General features: G+C 49.6%; 2 protein-coding genes across 5 annotated transcripts in view; both read left to right on the top strand.

Annotated features, from left to right (window-relative positions):
* The window catches only part of ATF3 (activating transcription factor 3), a 57,420-nt gene extending 44,741 nt beyond the window's left edge, over window positions 1–12,679 (top strand). For all 4 annotated transcript variants that reach the window (XM_021063853.1, XM_021063854.1, XM_003482749.4 and 1 more), the window contains exons 2-4: window positions 5,747–5,990; window positions 9,956–10,063; window positions 11,217–12,679. In XM_021063853.1, the coding sequence (XP_020919512.1) occupies window positions 5,751–5,990; window positions 9,956–10,063; window positions 11,217–11,414 (546 nt within the window). In that variant the 5' untranslated portion in view covers window positions 5,747–5,750 and the 3' untranslated portion in view covers window positions 11,415–12,679. The remainder of the gene's footprint in view (window positions 1–5,746; window positions 5,991–9,955; window positions 10,064–11,216) is intronic.
* Window positions 16,894–18,788, top strand: FAM71A (family with sequence similarity 71 member A). Its single transcript, XM_003130409.4, has one exon. It carries the CDS (start codon window positions 16,906–16,908, stop codon window positions 18,697–18,699), a length of 1,794 nt encoding a protein of 597 aa, XP_003130457.2. The 5' UTR covers window positions 16,894–16,905; the 3' UTR covers window positions 18,700–18,788.

The following is a 21,003-nucleotide window of genomic DNA, read 5'->3' as shown; positions in this document are numbered from 1 at the left end:
GGGACATTTTCCGACCCCAGCCTTCCCGAGACGTGCGGAGGCCCGGGCTCGCGGCAGAGCTGCTCCAGGGGCAGAGCGGAATGAATGGGCAAGGGGCAGGCGAGCCGGGGTCGCAGGCGCGGCCGCTGGGGGTCGCCTTACACACCCGAGAGCGCGGGGCGGTGGAAGCCGCGCCGGTGGCGGGGAGCTAAAAGTTGGTTGGGCTAAGTTTGAAGGAGGCGCGCGCTCCTTTCGCTGCCCCGGGGCGGAAGGCGGAGAGGGCTCCCGGCACCTGTGCCGAGCTCCTGGGCCTGAAACGTCCCGTCCCGCGTTTCTCACGCGCTTTTCTCTCTTACCCGTTGACCCAAGCTCCGACTCTTCCTCTGGCGGTTTGCGGATTTCTCTGCTTTTCATCCAGGGGTACCGACCTACCGTAAGGGGGAAGCGAGAGTGTGAAGTCAGGTCAGATAACTGAGAGAATGGCTCTTGGTCTAGCGGCCGGGACACTGAGAGCTTATACTGCACTAGATGTGCAGCCTCGGTATCCCCAGCTGGGAAATGCGGGCATATAGACACTCCTAGCCCCCTCTGCCTGTTTGCCAGCACGAGGCGGTGGCTGGATCGGATAACTTTTACAGTCCCTTCTAGACCAAGAGTTTCAGATTTTAGAGTGGTTTAAGGGAAAAGGGACCGCTGAGGGGATTTGACTTGAATGAGGGGGCTTGGATGTCCCTGGCCAGCCTCCGAGGCAGTGGGGAAAGGAACTTTATGGGGAGAGGATCTCTTCCCTTCCCAACGTCCTTTCTGCTGGAATGGTTCTCCTTCTCTATTTGATCTCGACTTACTTCCTTTCCTCCTAACCATTTTCTTTTCCCTCATTTCATTACCAAATCACATATGCTTCCTTACAAATAAAGGAGTTGCTCAACTCTTAATGGAGCCAGAAAAATCAAATCTGGCACTAGAATATCGGGGTGCGCTCTCAATGCATCCATTTCACTGTGGGTGATGGTCACATCTGTTTGGGGCCTCTGTCTTTTTAAATGAAGGAGCAATTGGTATGACTGTCTCCTTGTTTTGCATTTAGCATTTGTTGTGGAGTAATGCTAATACAGAAGCTATTGCTTTGGGGATATCCTGGATGCGGGCTGGGGTGGAGGTGTTGTATGAATGGTTTGGAAGTTGTCTGAATGGTGCACTGCAGGCAGCACTCCAGACACAGTGTTAATAAGATACTACACCCAGCACCTGTGGCAGCTACTGGAGCCTCCAGATCCTTCCCTTTTTTTTTTTTTTTCCTGGTCTTTTGTCTTTGTAGGGCCCCACCTGCGGCATATGGAGGTTCCCAGGCTAGGGGTCGAATCAGAGCTGTGGCCTCCTGCCTACACCACAGCCACAGCAACTCGAGATCCGACCTGCAGTCTGTGACCTACACAACAGCTCACCGAAACACGGGATCTTTAACCCACTGATCGAGGCCAGGGATCGAACCCTAGTCCTCATGGATGCTAGTCGGGTTCATTAACTGCTGAGCCACGAGGGGAACTCCCTTCCTGTCTTAACCACACCTTTCTCTTTCTCTTTCTGGGTCTTTTCTCCCCATTGTTCTCTTTCGTCGATACTCCCTCCCTGTCTTAGCACTATCAAAGCCTCCTCTGCGATGGGCACAGCTTACTAAGATTACGAACTTCTCATCTACCTGGCCAATGGCTCTGTTCTCCATTTGCCTTGCTGGTTGAGCCTCGTGGTGTTGAATCTCTTTTGGTGATGGAGCAAAATGCGCAGCAGGGGGATGGTCAACAGCTTGGCCTGGGCTGGGCCACTCACCAGCTTTCTGGCCTTGTGCACCTCCCTTTACCTTCCTAGATGGACCCTGTTTTACTCCATTACCAAATGAAGATCTGACCTGGATGACTCTGATACTGGCTGTTCTATCCCACTGTACGGAGCTCATGATTTCTTCCTTTTTCATACTAGCTGGGCATGGAACAGGGTCAGTGGTTCCAAGAGTTACCCAGCCTGGGGAGGAGGAAGTATACAACCAGGACACCACAGAAACCAGAAATGGTTTCATGCGTGAGAACTGGTTGTTTCTCAAGTACTTAAGACCAGTGGAGACAAGCTGGTGCCAGCAAATAGTGGGGTGGAATTGATCTGGTGTGTCAAGAGCCCAGAGGTCAATGAGAGTACAAAAGAATCTGTGAGTGACCTGAACTTCTTGACAGTTCCAGTTAATTCCTGATTTATGGGGGCTAAGTTGCATTAACAGCAGCGATATGAGTCCCCTCCCCCAACATGAGGAACGTGGAATCACAGCAATCATGGCCATCCAGAATATGTAAATCCCCTTCACAAATCTCATATGATCTTCTTGACAGCCCTGTGAAGGCACAGGTGGTACTGGTCTCATTTGACAGGTGAGGGGACTGAGGTCCAGAAAGCCTGTCGCTGGGGGAGTGAGAGTGACAGGCTTGCAAGCATCATCTCTGGGCCTGATGCCCAGCCTTACACCTACAGCCTTCAGTGGGCTAGGAGAAAGACCAAGATAGGAAGTTGGTGAAAGAACTGGCTTCCTTCTATAAGATGTTTTATGAGCAGTGCTTAGTGGAAAGAGATGAAAATTAAAAGTGAAAATTCAACCTAGTAGCAGCTACTGGGAAATAAAATCTGGGAGCTGAATTTCCAGTTAAAGAAATAAATGAGTAAAGTTTCACTTTCTTGAAAATGATGAAACTACGGATGATATGACACGATCTCTGATGGAGATAATGAAGCAGAAGCAAAATGCAGGTTCTTTGTAGTAGGGCTGGACGATTTTAAGACCAATGTAGAAAGTCAGCTCAAAAAATCCCCAAACATTTTTTTTTTCTTCAATGAGGGGAATGTGAGAGGGTCCCAACTTTCTGAAAAGCTGTCTGAAGATTTAACTTCATTTTTCCTGCAGGGACACAGCCTGAGTCTAGGCTGAATCACACCTTAAGAGACTGAGTCAAGGAATAACTAGAAAGTATCTCAAGTAACTAAGCTTTAGCCAAGTATAGGAAAAGCCCAGATCTCTTCAGATACAACTGCTTTACTCTCTGAGAGGCTTTTAACATTTTTACAACCTGTTTCCATCTTCAAATAAGCCCACTCGATGCTTTTCATAAAAGCATTCCATACCGCTGACATTCTTTAGTTTCTTTCATCAGGACTGCTGACTTTACACTAACAAGGGGAGGGGGGACGTCCCAAACAGCAGACCCCCCAAACACTGAGAGCACATTAATAAACTTAGTTGGGAGGTGAAATGGAATTGCGGTCAACTGTGGCAGAATTCAAACTGCCCTTGTAAAACGAAGCCACGCAGTGCTCCAGACAAAGGCCAGCCCAGGGGTAGCTCTGAATTCCACCCCTGAACTACTGGGTGTTTTAATGAAGTTGGAAAGGGAGGGAAAACATGAATGCATGGGAGAATCTTAAGCCTCTGGCTTTGGAAAGCTGGCTTCTCAGAGTTTATCACCTGCCAGAAAAGTCTCCTCCCGGCATCCTAAGATTATAGGATTAAACTGATAGAAGAACATCAGCTCTGACTCATGACACAGAGCTTTGAGAAGAGAATTACATACATTTCCTGGTTTTTTTCTGAATAGTCAACAGCAGTGGCGTTTGTTGGCCTGGCATGCTTGCCCTCATCAGTGTATCTTGGATCTTAAGGGGGATTTAGAGGCTAGGGTGTTCTATTCAGAAGTGTTTGAGATCAAAGAGTGACCAGCCACCCTCCCACCTGGACCCCACAGAGCATCTTCAGAGAGCCAGCCCTGGGCTGGGGAGATGCCTGGGAGGCCCAGTAATAAGATATTCCCTAGTTGCTTTCGGTTTTCCAGGGTACATGCAGGTATTATTTCTTCAACACTTTGTACAACTCTATGGGCAAAGAGGGTGATTGTTAATTGGCCTTCTTTTACAGAAGAGAAAGAAGGCTCTGGGAGGTATAAGGATGACCCTTGAGAGAGTGGCCCTCAAATCTTGACGTTCTGACCCCAGTCTGGGAATTTTGTGCATAAAAAACCCACTTACACATAATCCCTGAGAGCAGACAACAGCCTGAGCGTGCCGCCGGCAGAGGAAGCTCAGCCATTCATTACAGAGTTCAAGTTTTCCCCATGGCTCTTTGCTTAGTCTCCCCACCATCACCTCAGTTCCAGGAGCCCTACTCATCCCCAAGCCTGCACCCACTCCCCAAGAAAAGTTTTCTCTGATTTTTTGTTTGTTTGCTTTTGCAATGAAGATTAATTCTCTACATTCTATAAATTAAAGGCATGAGTTCTGGAATCAGACTTAATTCCAAATCCTGATGCTGCCTCATACTAAACTCTATGACTTTGGACAAATAACTTATTTAGCTTGTCTAAATTTCAGTTACCTCATCTATAAAATGGGACTAGGACCTAACTGGGTTCTCATGAAGATTAAGTGAAATGATGCATATCAGGTTTCTGGCAGGAAGGAGGCACTCGTTTAATGGAGGCACTTGTTACATGAAGGGCTTCTTGTCTGGCTGGACTCGGCTAATGACCGTAGGTCCCGGATTAAGAGGGATGCCCCAAGGGACCGTCGGCCCTGACAATTCCCACACTCACGGCACCTGGAAAACTGATGGCAGGGATAAGGGGGGATGGCTGGGAAAGATTCTAGAACTGGAACCATGGAACCATTACTGTTTCTGCCCTTTATTTTCTTCTGGTTGTCCCTTGGGGTTCCCTGGCTATAGAGCAGCAGAGGTAGGTGGGACCTCAGAGGCTGTTTGATTGGACCGCCCCTTCCCCATTTCATGTATTCAGTCGGATAGTCTCCAGCAGTCAGTAGGCACTGGGAGCAGCTGGTGCCAGGCGCTGGGCTAGGCTCTGGAAAGAGCGACAGAGGAGACCCCCGTTCCAGTGCTGCAGGAGGTCCCAGACATTTGTCATATGAAGACTGAGACTCAGAGAGCTCAGGTCACACTGCTCCTTAGTGCCAGAGCCAGTCCCAGGGCCCCCTCTGCCCACAGTCCAAGCCCCTCCAAACACCACGGGGCTGAGCAATACTCTCCAAGAGAGGTCCAAATTCTGAGCGCCTCACTTTCTTTACTCCGAGGTCTTTTGCTTCACCAGCCTTAACCTTAGGAAGGACCACTAGTCCCTTGTGACCTGAATTCTCACGCCCCATACCTTGCCAAACTGGGGCGAAGAAACACACCTGCTACAGTTACTGTCCTCATTCTTGTTGACTTGGATCCAGCTTCCCAAGGGAGAAGCTTTAGAGCTGTGTTTGCTCAATTCAAGGGTCCCTCACTCCTTGCTTTACTTGCACTCCCTGATAGATGCCACTCGATTTCAGAAACCTTCCAAATATCTTTTCAAAAAGGAGACTACAAATGGGGTTCCAAAATAGTCTCACTGATTTTTTTTTTTAATGCTCTTCCTCTTTCAGGACTGTTAGAGGCTACTTTGCATACAGGCACACCAGCCAACGCTAATAATTCTTATGAATTCAGAACAGCCTTAAATGCCATCCCATATAAACTTCAATTAGGCATTTTATCCACATCGCTGAGTTGGGTATTTTAAGAAACTGCTTTACTCGAGATGAGGGTGGCGTGAAATGAGAACAGCAGAAGCTGGGGGGCTTGTGGGACCTCCCTCTGGGGGTGGGACTTGAGTGTTGGAGGTCACGGGGGGTGTGTGGGGGGTACTTGATCCCATCCCCCACATCCCTGAAGTAGTTTGGGTTTTGATGTGTCTTTCAGCAAAATGATGCTTCAACACCCAGGCCAGGTCTCTGCCTCGGAAGTCAGTGCCTCTGCCATCGTCCCCTGCCTGTCCCCTCCTGGGTCACTGGTGTTTGAAGATTTTGCTAACCTGACACCCTTTGTCAAGGAAGAGCTGAGGTTCGCCATCCAGAACAAGCACCTCTGCCACCGGATGTCCTCGGCGCTGGAGTCGGTCACCGTCAGCGGCAGACCCCTCGAGATGTCAGTCACGAAAGCCGAGGTAAGTTCTCGCGGGGTCCCCGTCCTTTCGGCACTTACTTATCACACACCTCCCCGTGCCAGGAACGCTTCTGGCAGGGAGCTGCAGTGAATAAAAGAAACAAAATCACTGCCCTTAGGGAGCCTACCTTCCACTGGGCAGAGACTGACAACACACACAGTAAGTAAGTACATAATATGAGAGCCGGGGCAAAGGAGGTCAGGGGAGTGGGCTAGGGGTGGGGTGGCTGTCTTACATCAGGAGGTCCAGGCAGGCATCACTAATAGAATGGCCTTTGAGCAGAGACTTGGAGGAGGAGCAGATGCAGGCCATGTGGGTATCTGGCAAAAGATCAAGGGTAAGACTGAGGGAAGAGGGTGGCTGGTGTACCCGTGGGCCAAGTGGCTGGGATGGGGGGTGGGAAGCGAGGTCGGGGTAGAGACCAGATCACGCTGGGTCTTACACGCGACCGTAAAGCCGTGCCACGTACTTACTCAGAGAGGAGGGAGGACACTGGAGGGCCTCTGAGCAGCGGAGCCACACGGTCTGACTATTTTTCAACGATTACCCTGGCCGTCACGTTGCGGATGGGCAGGAGCGGCAAGGGCAGAGCAGTGTACCGAAAAGAGACGGTCTGCGGCTGGATGAGGGCAGAGAGGTGCCGGGACGTCAGCGGCCTCGGGAACTGTGTTGATGATGTAGCTGATTTCCTGGAGTCCTACGTGGAGCATGACTCCACGTGGAGGACCCAACAGGGACTTCAGAATTTCTGACCTGGTGGTAGTCAGGACGGAGAGCCCATTTGCTGCTGAGATTGGGATTGTGGGACAAGAGCAGTGCCTGTCCCCTCCGACACCCCCGTGGAGGGTGGAAGGAGCAGTTGGTGTGGCGCTGAAGTTCAGAGGAGAGTCGGAGCTGGAGATGCAGAGTTGGAAGCCATCAGCTTGGGGTGGTAGTTAAGCCATGAAGCTGTAGGAGATCACCTGCTGCGTCCAGTTGTTCTCAAGAAGCAGAGTGCGGTGATGATTTTCGTCACCGCAAGAAGCCGGGTGGCCAGACTGTGAAGCAAGGACAAGCCGGCCATGCTCACAGCCCTGGTACAGGTTCTGTTCCAGCTTCTCTTCTGTCTCTGACACTTGTGCTGGTCTCTGCTTGGCAACCTTTTATAAGACACCTGGAAAAACAGACACAGTCAGAAGCCCGGAAGGTGGTTGCCGGAGATGGTTGGTGGCTCAGAGTCACAGTCTCCGTTGTTTTGTTGGTCTTTCCCTCATGGATGCGAGACGGGAGTGTTTCAAGCTTACTTGATGGGCATGATCACTACCTTTGGGCTAGAGGCAATGGACCTGGCCAGAAAAGAACTGAGTTTTAAAGGAAGCTGGTTAAGAATCTTCATGATTTTGTTGGGGGGGGGGTAATAATGACTCCTGTATAGAACTGATCTAAGGGTTAAATGAAATGACATTTGTTAAGGGTCCAGCAGAGGACCTGGCCAATAGTTAGCACCCAGTGAATGGCAGGCAAGACATCTATATGATACTGTATCCACAAGGCATCACTGGGGGCACTGGCTGTACCCCAGTTAACCTCAGAGGTCACCGGTGCCCAGTCCAATACAGGACACTGCAGGATGGAACATGGGACATTCAAGGGAAAAAAATTTGTGTAAATTTCTAATTAAATGTCTTGTGATAATAGAATGCAGCAGAAGTAGTAGGGTGCCCATGGAAGGAAGGAAAGCATTGGAAGGATATTTTCAGGGTTCTCCAGAGAAGAGGCAGGCAGGGAGTTCCCATTATAGCCCAGCAGGTTAAGGACCGACATTGCCTCTTCAATCCCTGGCTTCCCTCAGTGGGTTAAGGATCCAGTGTTACTGCAGCTGCAGCATAGGTCTCAGATGTGGCTCAGATCTGGTGTTGCCATGGCTGTGGTGTAGGCTGCAGCTAGGGCAGCTCCAATTCCACCCCTGGCCCGGGAACTTCCAACTTCCATATGCCGCAGGGCAGTCATAAAAAGAAAAGAAAAAAAAAATAAAGAAGAAGCAGCAGCAGCAAGCAGCCCTGCTTCATGGAAACACTCCTTAAAACCACCCAACTCATAGACTGTGCTTCTTTGTTCATCAAGTGACCTTCTGATCTTAGGTCAGTTTAGCAAATAGACTTTTCTACTGGGGGATAATACACCAAATGACCTAGCTGAATATTCTGGTCCCCTAGGTTGCCTTAATTCTCAACTTAAAATGAGGCACTGAGTCTGTGACAACCATAGGCATCCTGGGCAGTTATGAGCCTGCTCCCCAGATCCCAGGAGAGAAGGCAGCAGATGGAATGAGGCAGCCGGGCCAAGAGAGGATGCAGGACAAGGAGCCGCAAGCCTGGCTTTACATCTGGTGACCATGAGCTGGTGATTCCTGGGCCTCCTTGAGGACGTTACTATTGGCCATTCTGTGCCTCATTTCCACATCAACAGAGTGAGGGGACTGAACTAAATGGCCTTTAGAAAGGCTTTTCTATGTCTGACAGTGTGACACTGAGATTTGCTCTACTTTCAAGTACTGCTTCTTAGGAGAAAACTTGGACTACTCTCCCTATTCCAAAACACATGTAGAGTTAGTTGCAAAGCACATACTAGAGTTACTGAGTTCTTAATGAAGATGTTAATGATGATAATAACTAAAGCTTTCATAGCACTGACTATAACCAAAACCCTGTGCAGAGCACTTATATTAATTAATTTTATTCTCGTCACAGTCCTATTAGGGAGGTGAGATTACTGATTCCATTTCACAATCAGGAAACCGAGGCTCAGAAGAGCATGATAACTTTGCCCAAGTACTCATAGCTAAGAGATGGTGAAGCTAGGATTCAGAGACAGTTTATTCTAACCCCAATGTCTTGGGGTTCTTGGAACCAAGACAGAGAAGGTAAAAATGCCTCTCATTGTATTTTTCCCTTGAGCTTTGTTTCTCCTATATTGTAAGGTCGCCATCTCAGCCCCCCAAAAGTTGATGTCACATCTAATCCAAAGTCAGATGTGAGGTGATCTTGGCGTCTCAGGATCTCTTTGGTTCGGAGTGAGGCTCTCGTGCCCTTTCCTGCTGTCTGGGGCACTTCAAGTGACAGGACAAGGTCTGACATTAGCAGCCTAAACCATCACCTGCTCTGCCCACCATGAGTGCTTCACTCCAGCTGGACTCTGGTCTCTAAGCCAAGGCCAGCAGCCAGGCTTTGCTGATTCCCCTTCAGTCCTCAGACAAAGTCAGGATCAGAGTGAACTTCACAGAGGATCAGATCCTAAAGCAGGATATGGGGTTTTGTTCTCTAGGATCCCGGGGCTGGCTCAGGGTGAGGCGCAGAGGAAGACATCGGTATCTACTTGGATGAATCGATGGATGGTTCTAGTCCACCACCCACAGTTGGCACCAAGCCATGGGCTGGTAACGCCACTTTGGTTGGGGAATGGGCTTGGTTGCCTCTTCCTGAGGAGCTGCATGGGCTTCCCCTGAATTTAGGAAGGAGGTGCTAAGATGATGCTCCAGCTAAAGACAGATAAATCCAAGAAGATGCAGGGGGAATGGGTGGAGAAATGACATTCCTGGGGTCTTTCTTGCTGCTAGGGGAAAGGGCTATTAACCACAAAAAAATCTGTTTCTTGCTCTGATTATAGAGTTATTACCAATAGTTATCACTTTGAATAGCACACTCCTATTTTAAAATGCAAATGCTTTTTTAAAAATACAATAAATTTTAACTTACTAATATTGCCAATACAGTTGTAACAGTTCTTTGATTTTCATTATTCATTCTTAAGTCTCTGTGTATGTGTATATGTGAAAAGAGGTTTCATGCAAAAAGTCTAGGGCTTTACTTCTGGCTCCTTTAGGGCTGCCCTGGTTTGCCAGGTTCAGTTGGCAATAAGAGGCAGTGTATTTGAAGTGAGTTGCATTTTTTGCCTCCCATTAAGCTTGTGCCTCTTTAATTTTACAGGTAGCCCCTGAAGAGGATGAAAGGAAAAAGAGGAGACGGGAAAGAAATAAGATTGCCGCCGCCAAGTGCCGGAACAAGAAGAAGGAGAAGACGGAGTGCCTGCAGAAAGTGGGTAACTTTGTACTTTCCCCTTCCTCCTGCTCACGCCTGTCCTCCACCACCTCATGTCACGTGAGGAAGGGGAGTTTGAGAGCCCCCACCCAGAAGTGTTTACCCAGGAAGGGCACTGGAGCTGGTACCAGAAATACCAGTTGCAGAATGAGGAAGTAGCAAAGCTGTCAGCCCCAGTCAGTGTGACCCTGGGTATGTAAGAAGCAAGTGTGCAAACTAAAACCCACAAGACTGTCCAATGCCCATACTCCCAGCAGACTTGATCCATCTATGTCTGGAAGCTTCCAGGCTGCAGGATATATCAGTCCAGTTAAATAGGTTTCACTTGCCCATTTTCCTGAGAAAGGGAAGCTGCCTGCTCTCATTTGGCTCACTGTGAAAAGCCTTTCATTACTGTCTTCAAACAGGTTATTCCCTTAATCTGTAGGCAGAGGTTACACTTGCCCTGCATTCCTTTCTAGTTCTTAACCCTGCAGCCCTTCTCCGGTCTGTGCTCCCAGCTGCAGTCAGCCGGCTCCCGTTCCAGAAGGGAGCAGCACCAGTGGGAAGGGCATCTCTGGCAGGCGGAGCAGGCCATGTGCATTCTTTCCAATAGCCAGGTCCCCTCCCCTAAGTGTGGACAGTCCAGGGCAGAGTTTTCACCCAGGTTCATTGCTTCAAGGGGTCAGTGAAAATTAAGACATTTTGTGTATTGCTGTGTACATTTTTTCCTCGGGAGATGAGCTTCTCGGTGAAATCAGTGACTCATAAAAGTCTAAACACCATGAGTCTGGATTTCTTTCCAGTCCAAGGCCCTTTCGGGCTGTTGGGCTCATGCAAAGGAGATCTCTGAGCCGCTGGTTCTGCTGCTGCTTCCCTCCTATTAGAGTCACAACCTTGAGTGGAAACTCAAGGGCATCTCTGAAAAAGCCTCCGAGTTTAAAGGCTTCTCCGGGCTCTGAATTCTTCCGAACCTAACGCTCCTGTCTCTTGCTTTGTGGGGCATTGCAGCAGGGAGCCAATGGCATTCCCTCTGCAGGCCATTCCCAGTGCGATAAGTCCCCATGTGTCCCAGCTGTCACCCCTGCCGCCCAGGAGCCAAGGGCAGGCCACCCCCGCTCCTTGCTGGGCCTTGACTCCCTTCCTGATCCCTCTGTTGCTTGTCCCCCAGGAGTCAGAGAAACTGGAGAGTGTGAATGCTGAACTGAAGGCCCAAATTGAGGAGCTCAAGAATGAGAAGCAGCATTTGATATACATGCTCAACCTTCATCGGCCCACGTGTATTGTCCGGGCTCAGAACGGGCGGACTCCAGAAGATGAGAGAAACCTTTTTATCCAACAGATAAAAGAGGGAACGTTGCAGAGTTAAGCAGCCATGGTATGGGGGCAACTGGGGAGTCCTCATCGAATCCTCCTTTTACATCCAAAACCCTGAAGCCATTGGAGAGCTGACTTCCTGTGCACCTCTCGAATCCCAGCAGCAAAGAGCCATCAAGGCGAGGGCCCTCGGTGACTCAGCCGGGCCGTTCCACTCCAACCCAGAGTGGACTTTGGACCTGGGCAAGGGCGCCTTTGCCTCAACTCCAGGACTGAGGCCTTAACCTCCCGGGCATCCCTGGATTCTCCAGATGGCCCTTGGTTAGGGTCCTGCCTTTCCTCTGGATTCTACAAAAGCCAGCACTCCCACCATTAGGATTCATGCAGACGTGTCTGTACCTTGGGTGGGTGGGGTGAGGCCATCTCCTCCGCTGCCGCTGTGCTGCCACTGTCATTCGTAGGGGATGTGGAGTGAGACTGGCATCTCGTGAAGTCGTGCAATGGCCAGGGTTGTGCTTTCTAGCAAATATGCTGTTCTGTACAGGAACTACTGTGTGCAAGGCGTTCATTTCAAAGCTAGGCATCGTGCTCTTCTGACGTTTGTGTCGCACAGCACTGCTGTGACTTCTTCGTGACTTCGCTCAGATCTGGTTTCTGAGAGTTTGGGGGGCTAGCAGCACCACATGCAGCGTCTTACAAAGTGTCCAGGTGGCCAGAAGAGCTTGTCAGCCCCGGGGGAGCAGAAGTGTGCTGGCCAGCAGTGAGTGCTGCTGCGTGCCAACAGAAGAGGCCTCCTTCCCCTCGGCACCCAGGCATTATTAACGCAGGTCCTCTGTTGCACTATGATGCGGTTATAATGTCACGGGAAGAAAGCAGAAGCAGAGTCCAGCTTCCAAAAGGTGAGGACTCTGCTCAGTGACGTAGGTCAGGAATGTCTTCCTAGGCTGGAAGAGCCAAAGAATATTCCATTTTCTTTTTCTTGCAATTGAAAACCACACTGAGTGGAGACACATTTGAAGCCAGGTGATGCCCGGGCTTTAGCATTATTAGATGTTAATGACATTGTTTCTGTCATGCAGATGTTTGTACAAATCTGGCCCAGAGCATTTATAGCTGTGAGAAAGTCATTCACACTGGCCATGAGGACTCTGGCTACTGTCTGTTTAAATTCTGATGTTTCTGTGAAATTCTCAGAGTGTTTAATCCTGCTCAATAGTATCATTACAATTTTCTGTAAGAGAAAATATTACTTATTTATCTTAGTATTCCTAACCTGTCAATGTAATAAATATTGGAACCAAAACATGGTGAACTTAAGTGTTGTGCCGGTTTCTATTCTTTCCATCGGTGTTTGTTGAGATCTAACCATTTCCCTCCCCTCTCCTTTCGGTGCTGGGGGGTGGTCTCCAGCTTAACTATTCAGGTGCTGTCCTTTGTTCTCTGGGGTGTCACTAGCTATTTGACTTGCAATCCTAGTCCTCAGTCTGAGGTTTCTGTTGCTCAGCTTCTCATTGACAAACTCTAGAACACAGCAGCAAGTATATCCTCTAGACTAATGGGTATTAAGATAGAATTTTGATATAAAATCTGAATACCTCAACTGCCAGTTTCTTTGAATATACAAAAGCCTAAAATGAACACTTGTTCAGCTTGAACCACAGACCCCTTACATTCTGTCACAGAACTCCTCATGAAGTATTTACCCAAATGACATCTCTAGTAATGTCCAAATATGTCTCATTGTTGCAAATATGTACTTCAAATTTGGAAAAGAATGAGGGGTGGATGGGGAGGAAGAGAGAGAGAGAGTATAATTTTAAAACAGGATAGGTGTCATAAACCAAAGAAAAGTAATCCACGTAATTTTCCGGCATCTCCAAAGCAGGTGATCCCTTAGGTCGGGAAGAGAACCAGGGTCCTTGTTCTTTGCCTGTGCACATATTTGCCTCTGCACTCACAGCTAGAAATGAAAACTGGCTACTTCAGAAAGATCTTGGCTTCGTTGAAGGTTCATGCACAAGAATGGTGCCTGCTCCTTTAAAGGAGCTCCTGTATGGTTCCTTTAAAGACTATCACCTGTGACACATGCATCCTCATTTTGCTGCTTTAATTACATGTCAGGGGCCATGCCTAATCTGTAAAGAGCATCTGGTGGAAGTACCATTCACCACTTTTCGGGGAGATAATCTATTTTCCTTATCTTGGTGGAAGAGAAAGGATTTCCTTGCATTTACCTTCCAGCTGTGCCACCAATCAGCCGTTATGAAACTCAAGACACTTTTAAAGCTGCCATGGACAACAATGAATTAGAGAGGAAGGAAGGGGAGGTGGCCGTGGCAAAAAAAAATTGATCTGAGAAATGCACTGTAAATCATCAGTGGAACTGTAAGTTCTTTTAACGGGTGCATCAAAAAATACTTTTGTTTTCTGTAGCCAAGTTTAACATTTTGATACTTTAACTTTTAAAAAGGGACGAATGTGTATTTACCATCAAGTTCCTTCGTTCATCTTGTTTGACATTCGACGGAGGGGAGGTGGGGGTTCTGAGAGAATACACTTGGCTGGGATCTCTGCCAGAGACAGACACCTGCTCTGACAGGGTCTCCTCCTCGGGCTACCTCCTGCTGGGGTGGTGATGTCACACTGGCCAGACGTGGAAAGCCCACCTCCCTCCTGCCTCCTGCCCTCATCCCGTCCCTGTGCTTTTCCCTGAGGTCTGGCCTGACACCTACAGTCGTTGCTGGAGTAAAGAGTTGTAAAGGATTCTGGCCCTGGGCCAGACAGGGGTTCTGGAGCTGAAACTTCCACTTCCTGCCAGAAGCTAAAATGCTGACTACTTTCCATCTGTATCCTAATTTCTCCCACGAGCTTTGAACAAACCCTGAAACCCAAACTCATACCAAGCTTTTCCGCTCTTCAGCATCCCATATTCTTCAGTAGTGTTCATGTAGTTTCTCTGTGGAATAGTGCGTGCATGTATCTGCCTGGAGGAAAAACCTCAGAAGAGTCAGCTTTGCCTGATGGGGATCCTTCTGTGTCCGTGGGTGGCTCTAACCCCAGAAGCTTCTCTCTGTGTCTTACTGAAAACTGCTATCAGGAAGGGAATTGCACTGAGGCTTAAAGGGCCATTGAGACTAGGTTTAATAACAGCTGGTTTTTATTGAGTGAGACAATATACTCATACTTTACTTGCCTTATCTCATTTAATCCTCACAGCAACTGCTATTATACCTATTTTACTGATGAGGAAGTTAAGAGCTAAGTAGTTTGCCCAAGGTCACACAGGTGACCTTTCTAAAGCTGAAAGCTATGTTTTATAACTATAAGGTTTTGAGCAGTAGTGTATGTGTGTGTTTGTGTGTGTCTGCAATAAAACACACATAAAATTTACCATTGTAATTTTAGAATGTGCAATTCAGTAAATTCACAATACTGTGTAACCATCACCACCATCTAGTTCCAGAATTCTTCATCACGCTATACTCCCCATTCTCCCCTCCCTCCAGCCCTAGATAACCACTAATCTAATTTCTCTCTAGATGGATTTGCCGCTTCTGGATATTTAATACAAATAGAATCATACAATATGGGGCTTATTTCACGAAGCATAATGTTTTCATCCACACTGTAGCACCTATCAGTACCTCATTCCTTTTTATGATTGCATAATATTCCACTGTACCAATAGACCACAGCTCGTTTATCCAATCATCTGTTGACAGACAGCTGTGTGTATTTTAATGGAAAGATAGCCTTTATCCTCAAGGAATGAATCTCTAGGGTGGAATTTCAGGCGGCATAACATCAAACTGGGAGATAAGAGTTGGGAACAGGGATCCTTCTCAGAACTTTCGAGCAACAATTTAGAAATCCCTTATTCTGTGACTGGCTCTGGGGGAGAGGCAATAAGGCAGAGTGTCTATAGTGCATGCTCCCTGTAGGTGTTAACGCTTCCAAACCACTTCGCTGGTAGGGAGGTTACGAGAGGGGATCTGGTGGGCTCTTGGGATCTCAGGCTACGCACCCTCCACTTCGGTGGGGGAGGAGGGTCATAAGAGAGAATGACTAGATTTTCACACAAGGGCTGTTCTCACAAGCATAGTGGAAGGTAGGATCTGAGGTGATTCAGTCCCCAAAATCAGCCCAGTTGATGTCTTGGGTTCTCTCCACAACTTATACACACAGAATTAATTGTGCAACTCCTAACAGTACACCAAAAAGGTCTTTTTTTTTTTTTTGTCTTTTTGCCATTTCTTGGGCCGCTCCCACGGCATATGGAGGTTCCCAGGCTAGGGGTCTAATCGGAGCTGTAGCCACCGGCCTACGCCAGAGCCACAGCAATGCAGGATCCGAGCCGCGTCTGTGACCTACACCACAGCTCACAGCAACACCGGATCGTTAACCCACTGAGCAAGGGCAGGGATCGAACCCGCAACCTCATGGTTCCTAGTCAGATTCATTAACCACTGCGCCACAAGGGAAACTCCCCCAAAAGGTCTTCTTAAAGGCAGTTAAATCAGTCCAGCTTGAAAACATTTGCCTGGCACACCTTTCTCTGTGAGGCAAAGCACTGGAGTGGTTCAGAACAAAGGCTTTAGAATCAGCTAGACCTATGTCCAAATACTGCCTCTGCTACCATCAGTTCTGTAAATTTAGACAGGTGTACAAGCTCAATTTTTTCACCTGAAAACTGAGAACAGAGGCAACAGTACCAAACTCAATGGCTTCCTGGGCTCATATGCGAAGAACACAGCCTGGTGCCGAGGAGAGGTGGTTTTCAATGTTACTACGTTATTAAAAAATCATCATCGATGACCGAGATTTTATGAAAGGACAGACGAAAGATCAAGACAGTCAAGTCTAGGTTATTCGGTACAATTACACCATGAGCTCGAACGGCTCAAGTTTATCCCATCATCTTACGTTCTCACAGATTGTGTCCAGCTGCTGAATGGGGGGGAGGGAGGAAAAACCGCCCACACAAAATCTTCCCGTTTGAGGACATTTTTATTTTGGTACCCGCCTGAGTCCCTGGCAGGGTGACCTGTCCTCTGTGAGGGCGATGGGGTATTTGGGGAGGACGGGGGTCCTGCCCAAAGGGGGCGGCTGGGGGACGAGACAAAGGGGCGTGTGTGACAGTGACAGGTCACAAAGGGCAGCAGAGGATAAATATGGCTGCGCAGCAGGGTTAGGCTGAGAGACTGGTCACTTCTCTCACTAGGACTGCAGTTCAAGGCCTCTCAGGGAGATTAAAAAAAAAAAAAATCAGCCGCAGAAGTGAGGTGAGGCAGAGGCAGAGCTTGGTGTAGCTCCCCACACACGAGAAGAGATCAGCCTGCTCTCAGGCGCCCTACAGCGTCCCCACGGCCATCATCGTCACCCCCACCCCTGCCTCTGGGAGGCTCTGGGGCAAAGGTGGGGGGCCCGGGGGGGTGGGGTTGGGAGACCGGCCGTGGGGCCCCCTGTGTGACCCGGGAGCACCACTGCTCCCTCTTCGGCCCAGGAGGGGCCGGCCTTGCCAGCACCGCTTGTCCTGACCGCAGATGGCCATGAGCGGGGAGTCTCTGCTGCCGTATCACACGGCCCAGAGCGCCTCGGGGGCGGGCATGTTCCACACCACCATGGGGAAACTGCAGCGGCAACTGCACAAGGGAGAATACGACATGTTCAAGCACGCGCCCATCTTTGAGAGCGACTTCATCCAGATCACCAAGAGGGGCGAGGTCATCGACGTGCACAACCGCGTGCGCATGGTGACCGTAGGCATCGCGTCCACCAGCCCCATCCTCCCGCTCCCGGACGTCATGCTGCTGGCCCGACCGGCCACTGGCTGTGACGAGCACGCTGGGCGCAACCAGGCCACCAAGAGCAGGAGCCGAAAGGCGGCAAGGACCGTAGAGCTCACCAGGCTCCTTCCCCTCAAGTTCGTGAGGATCTCCGTTCACGACCGCGAGAAGCAGCAGCTGCGCCTGAAGTTTGCCACTGGCCGCTCCTGCTACCTGCAGCTGTGTCCCCCCCTGGACACACGGGAGGACCTCTTTGCCTATTGGGAAAAGCTGATTTACCTCCTCCGGCCACCAGTGGACAGTAACAGCAGCACCTATGCCATTCCAGCTGGGGACATGATCTGCATGCCTGTGCCGGAGGAGGAGGACAGGAGGAGCCTCGCAGCTGCCGATTTCCAAGGAAAGGGGGACCAGGACCAGGTGAGCATCAGGAGCCTCCACGTGGGCTCTGAGGTGGCCGGAGCCACCTCTGCAGCTTTTGCTGGTGGGGAGGGGATCCAGCTGAACTTCCACAAACCCACAGCCATGCCTGATGCTGCCAACACAAATGTGAAGCCTGCAGAGCTTGACAATGAGTCAACAGTGGGGTCAGTGATGGAGGTGGAGGTAGCAGGGGTGGCAGCAGGCACTGCCGAGGGCACCGGAGCAGGTGCTTTGAGCATGGCAGTGACCAAGTTCACCGCCCCTGAACAGCAGAGCACAGCCACAGCGGCCATAGCCACCAAGGGTCCAAGAGGATGCAAAACCAATACAGCCACGGCAGGTGCTGCCAAAACATCCCCCAGGAGCATGAAAATGGCCTTGGCGGGTGCCCCGAACAATTTAGAGTATGCTTCCAGCACGTCCACCAGCCTCTCCCCAGAGGCCAGCATGACTGTGGCAGGAGCAGGACTTACCAGCAAGACAGTCAGAGGAACAGCCCATGATGAAGACGAGGAGCCCCTCATCTCAACCTTGTCACAGGAGGACCAAATGAGTGAACAGGATGGAAGGCCACAGCGAGCGTCCCAGCCCCGCAAGGGGAGAAGGGAGAGAAGGGAGCGCCGGGAAAAGGAGAGAGCGCGCAGGAGCTCCCAGCCCCGCAGGTCAGCAGAAAGCCGCCACAAGGCAGGCGGCGACAAGATCATCCGAAAAGCAGCCAACCGCTCCTCGGCCGGCCGTAGAGCCACGAGAGATGACAAAAAAGAGAAAGGCCGCAGCAGCTCGGCGGGCAGCAAGCGGGGTACCGCACACAAAGGCATCAGCCATGCTCCCATCACCAAGGAGTCCAGGACGTCGCACAAATCAGGCAGGAGCTTATCTACAGCTAGTTCAGGTTCTGCCACCAAGAGGCTCAGCAGGATCAGCTCTTTCTTGAGGAATGTCAGAGCCAACCTCACTACAAAGACAGCGGCCTCAGCCCGAGATAAAGATGTGGACATCTTGGCTAAGGCGGTGGAAAGAACCAGAATGGAGGCCATCATCGAGTCAGCAGAGAGTGGCCAGGGGCTAGAAATCGCGGGTAGTGTGACATCTGAGACAATGGAGACAGTGACCTTTGAAGCCCATTAATACGACCCAGAGCTGGAAGCTGAAAAGGGGACCACGGCTCAGGGAGGTACCCTTGGGAGCCTCTTCCAGATTCCTTCCTGCAGTTTAAATAAAGAACCATACAATCTGAGAATGGCATGCAGCCTTCTGTCTGAATTTCTAGGTCCCAGAGCCCAGTTGTGACGTCACAGTGGATCCTGTGATGTCAGCTGTGCCACAGCCTGAGACCCCCAGGTCCAGCCAAGGGCAGCAGCACCTCACACACACGCTCAGCGCCAACAGGAGTGCTCCCTCTGGCCTCCACTCCTCCCTGGCTTCGCTCCCCACAGCCATGGCTGAGAGTCAGACTATGGACTGGGGAAGCGCTCCTTCCCCATCTCCCTAGCCATTTTATAACCGTGTATTCCCCCTGAAAATAAGCAAACAAAGCCAGAGCCAGACACACATCCCCTCAGGCTATTTAGGGGGGTGGGGGAGGGTGTTCGCAGGCAATCAGAAACTTGAGCACTCTCAACTAGACCAACCAATTCCTTTCCCAGTTTCTTCCCTGAAGAAAGCACTATGAGACAGTTCACAGCCAAAACGTAACAGCCAAACACTGGAAGCAGCCCACATTTACATCAACAGAATTAATACAGCAGAATAGGAACAGAGTGGGATATTCAATGATGAACAATGAAGGTGCTACACATATTAGCATGGATCAACTTCTCATTAAAAAAAAAAGATTGGGATGGAGTTCCATTTATAGAACCCTTCGGAAACAAGGTCCATGTATTGCATAGGGTATACGTTTCATAAAAATGTAGGCACAAATGAGGGGACAGTAAACACAAAACTCAGGACAATAGTTTTTCCTAGAGTGGAAAGGTTAGGTTGAGGAGGTGCTGCTGGTAGGCACACAGGTGTATTTTTCACATTTTACTATCTCTGAAATCATGATGATATTACATCAATTGTGATGAAATACTGCCAATGCCTTTCCGTTATGTTTTCACTTTTATGTATGCACAAAAGTGGTATGCTAGAAAGGTTTGGTCTCTTTACATTACATTTATTTAAGGTAAATTACAAGAACACTTGGTTATTAACAAAAAAGGAATGATATCCCTATTTTACAGATGAGAACGCTGAGGTTCAGAGAAGGTAACCTGCTCCAGCCACACAATGGGATCTTTACAGAACAGTGACCCCAGCCCACTTCTTTATGCAGAGACCGGTCTGAATTACAGGAAGGAGGCAAAGCAAACAAGCCTGAGATAGGACCAGCTCGAGAACCTGTGACACCAGCATTCTTGTCGCTGCTGCATTCCAAAACTCTCGAGCTGAGCGTCACTTTTACTGGATTGAGGGGAGGGAGAAGTGGGGGCTGGTTGCGCTGATTTTCAAAGTTCGGTGAGCCCACAGCCCTCAGCTGGCCTTATCTCGAGAGAAGCCAGACCACCCCTGAGCTGTTTCTGACTCTCAGGCTTCTACTGCTAGCCTGTGGCGTGACCTGTGCTGCAGCCATAAACAGGCTCCCGCCTGGAATTCCAGAGTCCACTCCTGAGTGGGGCTGCCTGTCTTTGCAGCCTAGTCCTCCCCTAGCTGCTAATTAAATGCCAGGCTCAGAAGCATTTCCCCATGCCAACTCCTCGGGACCTTTCTTCTTCTTGGGGTTCCAAAACGAAATCCTTAAACCTCACAGGAGAGAGATATTTGGTAGGTCATGGCATCCTTGGTGACTGCACCTCAGTTTGTGACTTCTACAGACCTCACCATGGGAAGAGGGGAGAGGTCTCTTCTGTGTTGAGAATAGTGGGCCCTGGGTGGGGGCGCAGCACTTATAAGAAAGGGAGACAGCCCCACACTTACAATCCATCATTTCCTCTGGCAAAACAAGATTCCTGACCCCAAGATGAGTCAAGTTACTCTTAAGAAAGAAGGGACATGCCATGCCAAAGATTAGATATGAATTGGCCCTGTGAGGAAAACAACCTCAGAATCATTAACCCAGAGCTTTGGAGAAGACTGGGGGCTGCAGGCAGACAGAATTAATGGTTTACATTTCACCAGCTTTTCCCTGGACTCAAGGAAGAGAAATTACCAAAAGATCACATCACACTCCTTTGATCCTATGATTTCCACACAGGCAAGCGCAGGGAAACACGAGTCTGGAGGAAGAAAATGCAATAAAAACACCTGCCTAGCCCTGAGCCATTTTGAAGCTCTTTCATGTACGTGCTCCCTTCTGATTCTCACATCTCTCCATTTTGCAGACCAGCAAAGAAGTTCAGAGCAGTTAAAGGACCTGCTCCAGGAGGGAGGCGATGGTGCAAGAGTGCC

This window comes from Sus scrofa, chromosome 9, assembly GCF_000003025.6.
Source record: "Sus scrofa isolate TJ Tabasco breed Duroc chromosome 9, Sscrofa11.1, whole genome shotgun sequence".
In the NCBI taxonomy this organism is placed as follows: domain Eukaryota; kingdom Metazoa; phylum Chordata; class Mammalia; order Artiodactyla; family Suidae; genus Sus; species Sus scrofa.
This window is presented reverse-complemented; position numbering and strand designations above follow the sequence as displayed.